Source organism: Globicephala melas, chromosome 11 (assembly GCF_963455315.2).
Source record: "Globicephala melas chromosome 11, mGloMel1.2, whole genome shotgun sequence".
Classification (NCBI taxonomy): Eukaryota; Metazoa; Chordata; class Mammalia; order Artiodactyla; family Delphinidae; genus Globicephala; species Globicephala melas.
Genome location: NC_083324.2, coordinates 79,438,806 through 79,450,474, shown reverse-complemented (window position 1 = coordinate 79,450,474; position 11,669 = coordinate 79,438,806). Strand labels below are relative to the sequence as shown.

The 11,669-nt window shown below is 54.2% G+C and overlaps 1 protein-coding gene across 13 annotated transcripts; it reads right to left on the bottom strand.

The window, feature by feature from the left end:
• Positions 1-437: 437 nt before the first annotated feature.
• BAG6 (BAG cochaperone 6) lies at positions 438-11,437 on the bottom strand. Of its 13 annotated transcripts, none has more exons than XM_070046734.1 (26): positions 11,173-11,437; positions 10,408-10,528; positions 9,257-9,374; positions 8,947-9,143; positions 8,657-8,710; positions 8,422-8,496; positions 7,568-7,806; positions 6,950-7,079; positions 6,264-6,461; positions 5,794-6,046; positions 5,363-5,440; positions 5,144-5,251; positions 4,909-5,021; positions 4,713-4,800; positions 4,224-4,507; positions 3,525-3,822; positions 3,197-3,366; positions 2,951-3,004; positions 2,736-2,838; positions 2,520-2,644; positions 2,194-2,340; positions 2,034-2,093; positions 1,780-1,923; positions 1,587-1,694; positions 913-1,059; positions 438-621 (listed from the first exon to the last, which is right to left on the bottom strand). In XM_070046734.1, exons 2-26 carry the CDS (start codon positions 10,513-10,515, stop codon positions 526-528), a joined length of 3,495 nt encoding a protein of 1,164 aa, XP_069902835.1. In that variant the 5' UTR covers positions 10,516-10,528; positions 11,173-11,437; the 3' UTR covers positions 438-525. The 13 variants fall into 13 exon arrangements, with proteins under 13 accessions (XP_069902835.1, XP_069902838.1, XP_069902839.1 ...); XM_070046737.1 differs by having other exon boundaries at positions 11,197-11,437; XM_070046738.1 differs by having other exon boundaries at positions 10,408-10,524; positions 11,197-11,437.
• Between the last annotated feature and the right edge of the window lie 232 nt (positions 11,438-11,669).

Sequence of the window (11,669 nt, the reverse complement as noted above, 5' to 3'; positions counted from 1 at the left end):
TGTGTTCAAGCACAGAGCTTGAACTTGGTTGGGCTCCTTGAACTGGGTAGAACAGTTCTACCATAGTCAAACTTGGTTGAGTTATGCTGGTACCACTGCATGCTAGTCAAGACTACAGGTCTGCAGCTGCTTGGCAATTAAATGGTTTGAGAGCCCTATCCTAGCATGTACTAGGATATAGGTTTCTTTACACCATGTAGGTTTCTTTCGTCTCATTTACAGTTTTCCTTGAAAATGGCTGACCTCAAAACAAGCAGGCTTGTACACTTGTGCTGCACGAACAGTAAAAGATCATACTGCACATCTGCTCGTGGTGAAACGTTAAAAGCTGTCTAGTATAGGTGGGTTCCTGGGAATTAATTTATAAAACCAACTTCATAGAAGATTAAGGGGCTTAGACTACTTAACGAAGACAATTTAGAGACCAAAAGAAAGAGCCAGGAAAATCTGACTTTATTTCTTAAATACTGTGAAGGAAGAGGGGAGAAATGGTCCCCTGATGATGGAGGGCCATGGAGCAAAGAGCTAGGGATCCTCAGCAAAAGCCCTGTGGGCATTAGGGAAGCGCTGGGGGCTGTAGTTAGGGTCTTCCTGCAGTCGCTTTTGTATATCAGCCCGGAGCTAGAGAGAGAGAGCAAAGCAGGTTGGAGTGGTACTGGCCCAGCCCCTAGGATCCCAGCAAGCACACACAAGTCATCCCTCAGGAGCTAACATTTCCCCACCAGCCATGTACTGTTCAGTAGCCCAATATGGCATCACTGAGCCTTCCCAGATGCCCCTAGGGGAAAACATTTTAAAACCAAGTAGTAGCCCCAGACTGACCAGTTCATCTCTGAAGGGATCCAGGGAAAAGGGACCCTAGCCCAATCCCTCCCACTAGACCATCCCTATGCTGCTTCAAGGTGGGGGCACCTGCTGCCTGTAGCTCTCCTGAACCTCTGGTGCCTCCAGGTCCCGGCTCAGGCTCTCGGGGCTTGTCAGGGGCCGAGCTCCGGCTGCCTTAGCTGCCCGGCTCACGGCCTCTGAGAGAAGCAGCTGGGGGCCCTCACCCTGCATCGTCTGGGGGATGGGGTTGAAAGGGAAAAGAGGATCAACATCAGATCCAATGTCACCACCCAGCTCACCCTTTCCATGAGTCAACCACTGAGTCTCCATGCTAGCGGAGAGAAGGGAAACAGTCCATGTGTCATTTTGACAGCAGAAATGCCTTCCTAATTGTGTTTGGCTCTGGCCAAAAACACCATTGAATGTGCTGGACTTGGTCTTCAAAACAAGAGGGGCAGGACGGGTCAAGCCACCCAGTATTCACAGCTAGCTAGTCCACAAGAGGAAGCCCACCTTAACGACGATGGGCCCTGGTCACATGGGGATTGGGCAGCTGAGGGATGACAAGGACTGCTGACAAACAGACTAATATAAAAGTGTGGGGCAACAACCGTGAGCAAGTCTGAGCCAGAAAGTTTTCCTCATCAATTAAATCAGGGGACTAAACTAGGAAGAATTCTTTCCAGCTCTAATTAGTTTGACTCTAAGCACAACAGGGGAATTCAGATAAAGAGCGATCCTCAGGGAAGAGGCAAACCAACCTTACGTCTCTTGGCAGGCATACCACTGAGGTAGGCATCGCTCAGTGGGGGCTGCGGTTTCACCTTCCGCTGGCTGTGAATGTCCTGCTGGATAATAGGAACCCATTCCTGGGGAGGAAAAGATAAAAAAATAGTCATTCCCACAACTTTCAGCTGCCTTACTTAGCCCACTGGACCACCTCCTGACACTCACTGGGGGGACTGCAGCTGCCCAAGGTTCTGTCTCGGCTGAAGCTCCATCCTGCTCGTCTCGGGAGCCTCCCTCAGGAGCAGGAGGCGGACCTCGGGACATGGCCTCTTCTGCTGTTGTCCCAGGGGCTGGAGAAGCATTCTCCCGCTGGCAGTCAGACAGTGGGAAGACCCAGGCTTCAGAATTCTCAGCCTCCAGCCCTTCCGGCCCCAGCCCTCCACTCCACATTATCTGGCTCCTCGACCTCTCCCTGGTACCTGAGGCTCAGGGGGAGTTCTCTCTGATCCCTGAATTTCCATTGGCTCCTCAGGAAGCGTCTGTGCAAAAGGACAGAGAAGGAGACCACCACAAAAGGCCCTCTCAGATCTCTGCAGTTCCTTCGAGTCCCCTGACCCCATAGCCCATCAGGTCCCTTACCTGAGGGGGATCACCAACCCTGCGAACATATCTGAGAATGGCATCAGGGCCTACAGGCATGTGCTCCAGCACCACCTGAAGCCTCAGTCCCATCATAGTGGTGAGCCAGCTCACCAAGGACGGATTCACTCCACGAGACATGCGACGCTGGGGGGCAGAAAGCAGACTTGGAACACAAAACCCTCAAACAGCTTTCGAAAGGTACCAAACAGTAAAGGATGGCAGTTTTGAGAAAAAGAAAAAAGAAAAGAAAACTGCAGGATACCAAAGAAAACAGAAACCTGAGGAAACAAAAGGCTGGGAATCTGGGGCTGGGTGATGCTTACAATTCGGCCATTGATGACAGCAGCAAGCTCCATCTGCTGCCCCCCCAAGCAGTGCAGGTTCAGGGCCAGGCATTCAAACAGGCCCTGGTTACACAGCTCTAGCAAACGGGCCCCAAATCCACTGTCTGTGGGTGAGAAATAAGGACGGAATGCTGGCACCCAGCAGCCCTGCACATCCAACACGCCCCATTCACCTGGGCCCAGCGAGCCCCTGACCTGTGCAGTGCATCACGTGAGCAGCAATGCTATTAAACTGCTCTTGGAGAAATTCCAGGTTTGTCCGGATGATGTCCACACCTGGCTGAACTTGCACCAAAGACTGAGAGACAAAACACACACAAGACCCCCAAATCAGAAGCCCTGAGAGACTGGGAGCCGTGGGCTATCCTGACCAGAGCCAGGAGAGGAGGGGATGGGGAAGGGTTACTCACAAAACTCTCCCGCACGTATTCTTCTAGCCCCGTGATCAATGTGTGGGTTGCCGTCTGGAGGGCGGTGTGGGGGGAAGAGAACAGCACAAGTTTAGAACCAAGTCCCACACCCCTCAAGACACTTCCCCCTCCTCCCCAACCAAGCCCAGGGCTTGAGCTGGGGCAGACACAGCTTTAGGCAACGAACAAAGTTAGGAATAAGGAACTGAAGGTGAGAAGAGTTCTGGGCCCAAGGTCTTCATTTACCCGGATGTTACCAGGTGTGGGTTCCTGGCCACCCAGATAGTGCTGGTGGAAGAAAGATCGCAGCTGGGGCTGGAGCCGCTGCAGTGGCTGGAAATGCCCGTGGAGAAGCATCACCACATCCACCATGGAGAAGTTCTGGCACAGAAGAGAGAGCAGTGCCCCAAAAAATCCTAGGGACAGGGGCAGAAGGAAGCAGTGGCCTTTACCACCTGGCCTGCCCACCAGCCCATCAGCCTCACTCCACCGTGACAATACCCCTAACAAAGGCCATCTACCGTCCCCTGGTTGCCCCTCCCTAGAGAAGGCCAAGGCACCCCCATTTGCTCACCGAGAGCCCCATCAGCCCCAGGCTCAAAGATGTTGCTGGATCCACTGAGGCGTTGTATGAAAGCAGCGATACTTTCACTGCTGCCAGCCCGAGCCCCCAGGGAGCCCAGCAGGGAACTCAGCACACCCTGCACCACCGAGGTGAAAAACTCGAGCGGCAGGCTCTCAGGACCCAGGCCTCCAGGACTCCCTGCGCCACCAGAGGGGGACCCTGGTGGAGGCGCCGTCTGCTGTTCTGGGGCCGGAGGTGGGGGTGGGGGCGGAGGTGGCGGAGGTGGCGGAGCAGCTGTTTGTGTCGCCTGCCCCACAGAGAAGGAAGGAAGAACAGAAGACAAAGTGAGAATGGGGACAAGGGCATAAAAGGGCATCAGGAAGGCACAAATCAACAGGGGTCTGGAAGACGTGGAGCTCTATTCCAGTCTTTGCACCTTAAAGCAGAATACACACTGTAGCTTGTCCAGAGTCGAGTCAGGTTGAGCAGCTGCCTCTCTCCCTCTGATGGGGTTAGTCAGAAGGCAGTGACCCAAATTACTATGCTTCTCTCTCCAAGCCCTGTTTTCCTCATCTCCAAAATGGAGGGTTCAGAATCAATAAATTCCCAAGTTTCCTTCCAAGTGGCAATATAATGGCAACAAGACTCCAGTGCCTGGCTGGGCCCAGGAATAGGAAGGGTGAAGTGAGGAGCAAGCCAGCCACTCACCTGCAAGAAGTCAGTCATGCCCTGGAGAAAGGCAGGGACACCAGGCATCGCCACAGTAATGGTGGGGGAAGCCATGCCAGGCCCTCCAGCCCCTGGCCCTGCAGGCCCCAGCAGGTTCCCCAGGAGCTGAGAGAACTGAAGATCAGAGGCGGAGGGTTGAGGAGGTGGAGGCTGGGCAGGCCCCCCGGGGGCAGGGCCAGCTGTGGTAGCTGTGTTGGTGGTGCCGGCACTGGCTGACGCAGTGGCAGGGGCTGGAGGTGGAGCCATTCCTGGGGTCCCCTGAGCTATAGGAGCCAAAAGAGGAGAGTTGAAATCTCAAGAAAATCAAGACCCCACAGCATCTCCACTCTGGTCTTCCCAGTAGGAAAGCAAGAACAAAGGAATATGGAGAGAACTGGGAAGTGCCAGTGAGGAGACCGGGAAGGGAGCATCAGCCTTCAGAGCCAGGGAAACCTCTTCAGTTTGAAGTGGGGAAGAACAAGTACTCACCCACAAGAACAGGCTGCATAAGAAGCTGCCCCACGAGGCCACTCACCATCTGGGCTAAAGAGGCGTTGGTACCCAGACCAGCGCCCGGCTGAGGGGAGAGGAGAAAGGCAGGCTTTCAGTCTTGGCCTCTCCATGCCCCACCATAGAATTTTCTCCCCACACTCATCCCCAGTGGAACTCCCCCACCCCTACTCACCAGAGCCCCCGAGACTGGGGGCCCCCCAGGATGGGAAGGCCGAGCCTGTGGAGGGGTGGGCCGGGCAATCACCACCCGGGTGGGAGCTGTCGGGAAGCCTGGCACCTGCTGTCCTGTGGGTGGCAGAGGGGAGAGACTGAAGAGGGCTGAGGGCCGGGCCCCGGCCTGCCAGTGGATGATGCCCACCACCGTGGTCCAGGCCCCACCTCCCAGGCTTCCCCTTTCAGGTCATTACCTGCGGCCGCGGAGGCAACAGCTGCCACCATGGCCTGATGTGTGATCTGGTGGGCGACGGCGTGCATGAACTCAGGGGGCAGGGAGGGCAGCTGGATGTGGGTGGAGCCTGGGGGGTGGGTCTGATGTAACCTTGAACCTGGACCCCCTTCAACCCACCCACTTGGCCCTACCCCTTCTCTACCCAGAGCTCAGCCTGCTCTGATGCCCTCACTCTTACCCAGGGTCTGGCCATGACCAGGGGGTCCTAGGGGGCCAGTGGGAGCACTCGGAACTCCACCGGGCTGTGTGCCAGAATCTGGGCAAGGAGACAGAGAGAGTGGCCCTGAGACAGGCGGGGCCAAGGCCTGACTGTATCCTCCTGAGATCGGCGCGCTTCAGGCTTCCACTCCCCCGACCACAAAGCCTGCCTTTCACTCCATCTAGCCAAGGAGAAGACACTCCCTTCACCATGCAAACAGCTCTCTGAGGACAAGTAGTTCTTCCTGTCCCTCCCCGCCCACACCAACCAGAAGAGCTTCTGCTCGATCCCCCTGCCACCGCCATCAGCCCTGGCCTCCCCTTCCCCACCCTGGCGCCCTCACACCTCAGCGCCAACCCCACCTCCCACATCGCGCTGCTCTTCTCTGCCAGCGACTGTTCCTAACTCACCTTGAATGTTCATGTGCATCATAACCACGGGTTCCACACTCTGGTGGGAAATCCGGATGACCCTTGGGTGGCTGGCGGTCGGTGGGGGAGCCGGTCCTAGCGGTGGAGCCCCCTCAGCCAAAGACTCGACGGTGGTAGAAGAGGGGGCCAAGGACGAGGCCTGCCCAGGACCAGGGGGAGGTGCCTCTGCATTGGGAGTCGGGGGGGGCCGGGTCCCATTCCCCGTCATGGTCACAGTGGTCCCCACGTTGATCTGGACGATAGAGATGGATGGGGCAGAAGTGAGAAAAACACCAGAGCCTAACCCAGAGCACCCCACGACACACTGTACTTCTAAAGGCTCCTTCATCGTGCGTCACCACGTTTTCAAAGTCTGCTCCCCTTCTAACCTCTTTTGAGCCCAATAGCTATGCTGGATCGTTCCACTGACAGCCCTCCATTCTCCCTCAGGCCAGACTCCCCTGACCCACCTGGATGGGGATGGCCGCCTGCTGGAGCACCATGGGGGTGGTGTAGTGAGACATGGGCCGGACCACATGCAGGTGACGCGGCGGCGCACACGCCAGATTGCAACGCAGGTCAGACAACGCCACAAAGGTGTTGCCCAGCAGCCGCAGGCTCTCCCCCACCAAGTTGATCAAGCGCTGGTCCTCTTCACGGCCCTCTTGCTGTACTCCCCGGGGCCAAACACAGAAAGGTGGAAAACATTAGGCTAGAATCCACCTTGCTAACAAAAACAGCACCTTCTTGAAATTATCACGTTCTCACGTCCTCTACGTCTTCAAGTACGCGCTTAGAAGCTTCTGTGTAGACCACATCTTTGCAAGTAAATTCTGTTTTATACACGTTAACAGCTTCCTGATAAAATAAGCCCTACAATGAATCAGCTACCACCTGCTAATCTCCCTTACTTTATAAACTTCCTAAATAACTCACTGAGGGGATCAAGAGGTGCGAGCACAGTGACAGTGGCCATGATAAAGATGTCAGGGAGAAAAAGATCCTCCTTCTCTGTCACGGAGGAAAAGATCACTTCCTTCCAAATCTAAAGGGCAGCTATTCTGTCGAAGGCAGTGCTTTCTGCGGGGGGAAGGGGTGATCTGCATTTCTCCCTGCCCCACTGGGGAGTACTGGGCAAGGGGGTGGGCGGGCTCACATTGTTATTGTAGTCTGTAGTGGCGGCGGCGCCCAGAACCTCATAGTAGCGCTGCAGGAAAGGCTGGAGGCGGCTCTCAAGCCGCTGTAGCTCCTGAAGCACCTCGACATACTCCGCAGGGGAAGGATGGCTGTGGGCAACCCCAAGGGGCAGTGAGCCAAGGCTTCCCTCAGATTCCCAACCTCACCATATCTGCCCTACCTCTTCCTGGCCTCCCAGACCCCTGGCCCAATCCCTTCCTGAACTAGCAGAGCTTCCGTTCTTTAACCTCACCCAGGGGAAGATGAGAAGAGGAAAATAAACTGCTTCCACCCTCCCCACCATACAATCCTGTACCTACAATGGCAAAACACTAACCCTAAGAAACAGACGGGGCCTGTGTGGACTCAGGAAGCACCACTTGGATTTCCTTGCCCCAGGGAGACCAGTGCTTCTGGCTCAGCGGCCAGGCCTAACCCCATTTACCTACACTGGAGCCCCTCCCTGCCCCTCAACACTAACTCTACAGGTATAACCCCTAAGCAATCCTTCCTCTCCCATCAGACCTTCCCTGGTCCTCATACTTCACTTAGAATCCCCAACCCACTCCTACCCCAAAAAGTTCCCTCCATCTCTCACTTGGGTGCGTTTGTGTCTGGGGCAGGTGCTGGGCCTGCTGGGGCTGGGCCGGAAGGGGAGAGCTCTGGGCTCTGGGCAGGGGCGCGCTCCTCCACCTCTTCTGCCTCCATGGGCTCCCGAGGAGGCACTTCACTTTCGACCGGTTCTGATGTTGGAGAGCTCAAGGCTACTGGCTCCGAGGCCACAGCTGGCGTCTGTGGGGGCGCCTGACTCTGCTGGGCTTGGGGTCCCCCTCGGCACTGAAGGTGGGGAAGAGTCAGGACACCAAAGGCAAGATGAGACAGCAGCAGAAAATTACTCAGGTCAAAGCAGACTGAGTGGAGAATGCGCTAACTCGGCTCCCTGAAGGCAGGGCTCTGCATCTACACCTGACTCCCTAGCAACTCCCTAAGACTTACGCAAGTTAGGTGTGTGATGAATACCTATGATGCTTGCAAACAAATTACTAAAAAAAAAGTATGGCCTGGGGTTTCCTAACCTCCAAGAGAAAAGAAGGAAAGGCCACCGGTTGCAAAAGCAAACTAATAAAATTAGGCCATCCCAGTATAAAATATGATAAGCGAGGAATAGAAAAGCATGGAATCCGTATTTAACTGAAAAAACATGCCATGAGAATCATCTAACAAGTCTGCAACAAACTGCCCAGATACCCGGGACTTAGAGAATTGGCAGGGATGAAACAGCCTCACAAAGATACTTTTTCTTCCCAAAAGAATGAAGACTGCAAAGAGATTAGATTAGGAGAGGAGAATCCAGTGGATGTGGCCAGTCATGCCCCCACCCCTAGGCTGAGAGAAAAGGGGTAGGGAGGATGCAGTGAGACAGACAGACCCTAGCCAGCCCTGCCCACTCACCTCCATCCGGGATAGTAAGGTTTGTATATCCCTGATCATGTGCTGAGCCATCACCAGCCGTACTCGGGGCTCACTCTACAACAGGAGAAAGAAGATCAGGACAGGTCTGAGATAAGCCACAAGCTCCACCACCTATTAAACCAGGTCCCAGCCATCTCCTCAGCCAGATCCGCCCCCACTTCATGGCCTCCTTCTCCCAGATCCCCTTCCCTGACCCTCCCAGGCCTCGTGATACCTGAATCGGGGCCTGTTCCATGTTGATGTGAACATCCACAGCAGAGCCGTCACTCTGGGGAAAGGGTAAGGGAAGTTGTTCTGGGAGAAGTCAAATACTAAGGCCCCCGCACTTCCAACTGATTCTCTGGAGCCCCACCCCCTATCTCTTCAAAGACTGAGGCCATCATCAGACCACAGGGCCCTCCAAACCCAATCTAAAGACTGAGACGCCTGTCTTATAAGCTCTTGACTGCTACCACAACCAAAACTACTCCCAGAAAAACCATCCCATGTGAAACACAAGCTTACAGGAAGATTGAAGGTTCCAACCATGACATAGCTGTTGGCATTCCGGTCATGAACAGAGGCCCCAGGCCCCCGAGTACCAGGTGGGGGTCCCCCACCATGGGTGGCTGAGGCAGACCCTGTTCCAGAAGACGCTCCAGAAGGGAGCTGAGTCTGAGGAGGAGCCCGTTCCACAAGGTGGATAACCTTTCCCCCAACATCTGCAGAAAAAAAGATTTACACCGAAACATTGTATGATCAGGTAAACCCACGGCCTCGGCTCATCCCTCTGAACAGCAGCGGCAGCTCTGAACTGCCTCCCCCACCCCCTTACTGTATTCCTGGAGCTTCTTATCATCCTGCAGAACTCGCCCCTGATAGATAAGCCGCTGTTTCTCAGAGGGGATGCTGACAGAAGCAGCAATGTGCTCCTTAAACTCCTTTACATTCATCTGTAAAGAAGACGGGACATAAATAGGAATCTGGGAATGGAAGAAAAAGGAAGGACAACAGAGGGACAACCGACTTGTGAGGGGTAAAAACCATCCCATCATAAAATCACTACCTGCCTGTCTTAACTGTGAAGTTAATTATTGTGCAAAGCCCTGAACTAAGGCAACACCTGTCAATATACATACAATAAACATGAGGAACTTCAGGTTATAAACCTAGGACAAAACTACAGGGTTGAAAAACAGAAAAGTCAACTGACATTCTCTTCTCTCCTTCTCTGCCTGGCTCCCAAAGTAATGTGTGTGTCTAAAGATACCGGTGACCCCTCCCCAAACACAGAACGATACCAACACTGTAATCTCAAAGCTAAAAGCAGTGACAAAGAAGATGGAGTAGAAAATCAGATTAAGGAAGGCAGACTCAAGCAAGAAGAAAGAAAAAGGGGCAAGCCAGAAAAACATTTTTCCTAACTAGACAACTGACTCTTAAAGAGTACCAAGCTGTTTACGTACATCTAATCACACAAGCCTACATGATCTCCTTAAATACATGTAACACCGTGTTTAAAACTATAAATTAACCACCTCAAAATTTTGTCTATTAGAGCTCTACCTGCATTATGAGCATTACAAGATCTGATTTCTATCCTTTAAATACACAGTACAGACGTCACCAGTTTTTGTTTTTAAGACACATTTGTATTTTAGGTCTGTGTGTTCTCTTTCCTTTCCCAAAGGCAGGAGCCGTGTCTCTCCCTTTGGGCTGGGATTCATCTATGATGTTGGAATACAGATTCCTCCTTCCTTCTTTCTCTCTGCACTGAGTTTTATCCAGGTGGAGTAAGGCAAAAGAAAATCTGCCTTCCCCAACAAAAACCAAAGAGGAAACATCAGAAAATGTTCTGGCTACAATATGAACAAAGGAATCAATGAAAGAAAATGTGAAAACCAGAAAATTAGGCTCTTCTCTCAGAATAAGGAACCTATAAGAGGAAGAGTTAATGGGTGTCTCCCAGAAGTACTGGGGTCTCACCTGGGCCCCCACAATAAAGGTCCGGGTCTGAGAGTCCAGGGTCTTCACCAGTACCTCCAGGCTGTCAGGTTCCTCCATAGTGGTACTGGTACTATCATTGGGCTCCATGGCCGACAGCTCTCTAAGGAAGAATGTTATGAGGGAGGTCCGCTGTCGCCCAGAGCAGATTTTTATATACCCGGAAGCCTCCCCGGCCCGAGACTCCGCCCCAATACCTAAAGAGTTTCTCTCACACAGGCACACACACTCACACCCTCCCCCATTCCCCTTCAGATTCCGGGGCACAGGGAGAGAAACACAAAGGCCAAGAGATCGACGGCACAGGGATCTGGAGGACGGCAGGTGGGAGGGCCTCCACGATGCCAATCACAATAAGGGAGGGCCAGTCGGGCTAGGAAGCAGAGAAGGAAGGAAACACAAGACCAGTGTCATCACTGGTCCCGATAAGACAAGGGCCCGAGAAGTAGGCAAACCCTGGGACAACGAGAGACCGAGGGTCGCGCCAGACTATGCGGAGAAAGTGGTTTCGCGCACGCGCGCCACGCCACGCCACGCCCATCGAACCCGCCTAAGTCGCCACAGACCCGAAATGACGGACACTCACGGTGGGCCAGCTCTGCTAGCTGACTGCCTCCCTCTTCCACCTACCCTCGGTGCTCTAGCAGAGCGACGCAACCAACACAGACCAAACACACCCCCCTACACACACCAAACACACACACACCCCACAACCCCGCAGCTCCGCCCCCGACTTCCCCACTGTACCGTCACTTCCGGCCTCCCCCCAACCTGCCTCCGATGGCCACTTCCGTTTCCGACAGTATTTGGGGATCGCGAGGCGGTACTTCCGGCTCCCCCCAGGTCCCCAAGCTTTACTTTTGTGGGGCACGACGAGAAAGTCCGCGGCCCCAAATAGTGAGTTCCTGGGGGCTAAACGGGCCGGGGCCGGCCTAGATGGGAGGGAGCCGAGCACCCCGAAGAGCCGCCGCCGCCGCCGCCGCCCGGGGGACCGTACTGCGCTTGCGTGCCTCGCACTACGCATGCGTACACATTTAGGCATCTCCCCACCCCCGCCGGCGCTGTCCATTTGTTACGTGCGCGCGCTTAAGCAGTAGGGGGTTGTGGTGGCCCCTATAAATGCCTGAAAAAAAATTATCAGGTGGCACTCTTCGACTGCCTCGAGAGCGGCTTTAAACAGTTATATGGATCTTGGAGTTTGGAGACTGGGGATTGTGCCTCGCTAATCTATGTTAAAATCTTGG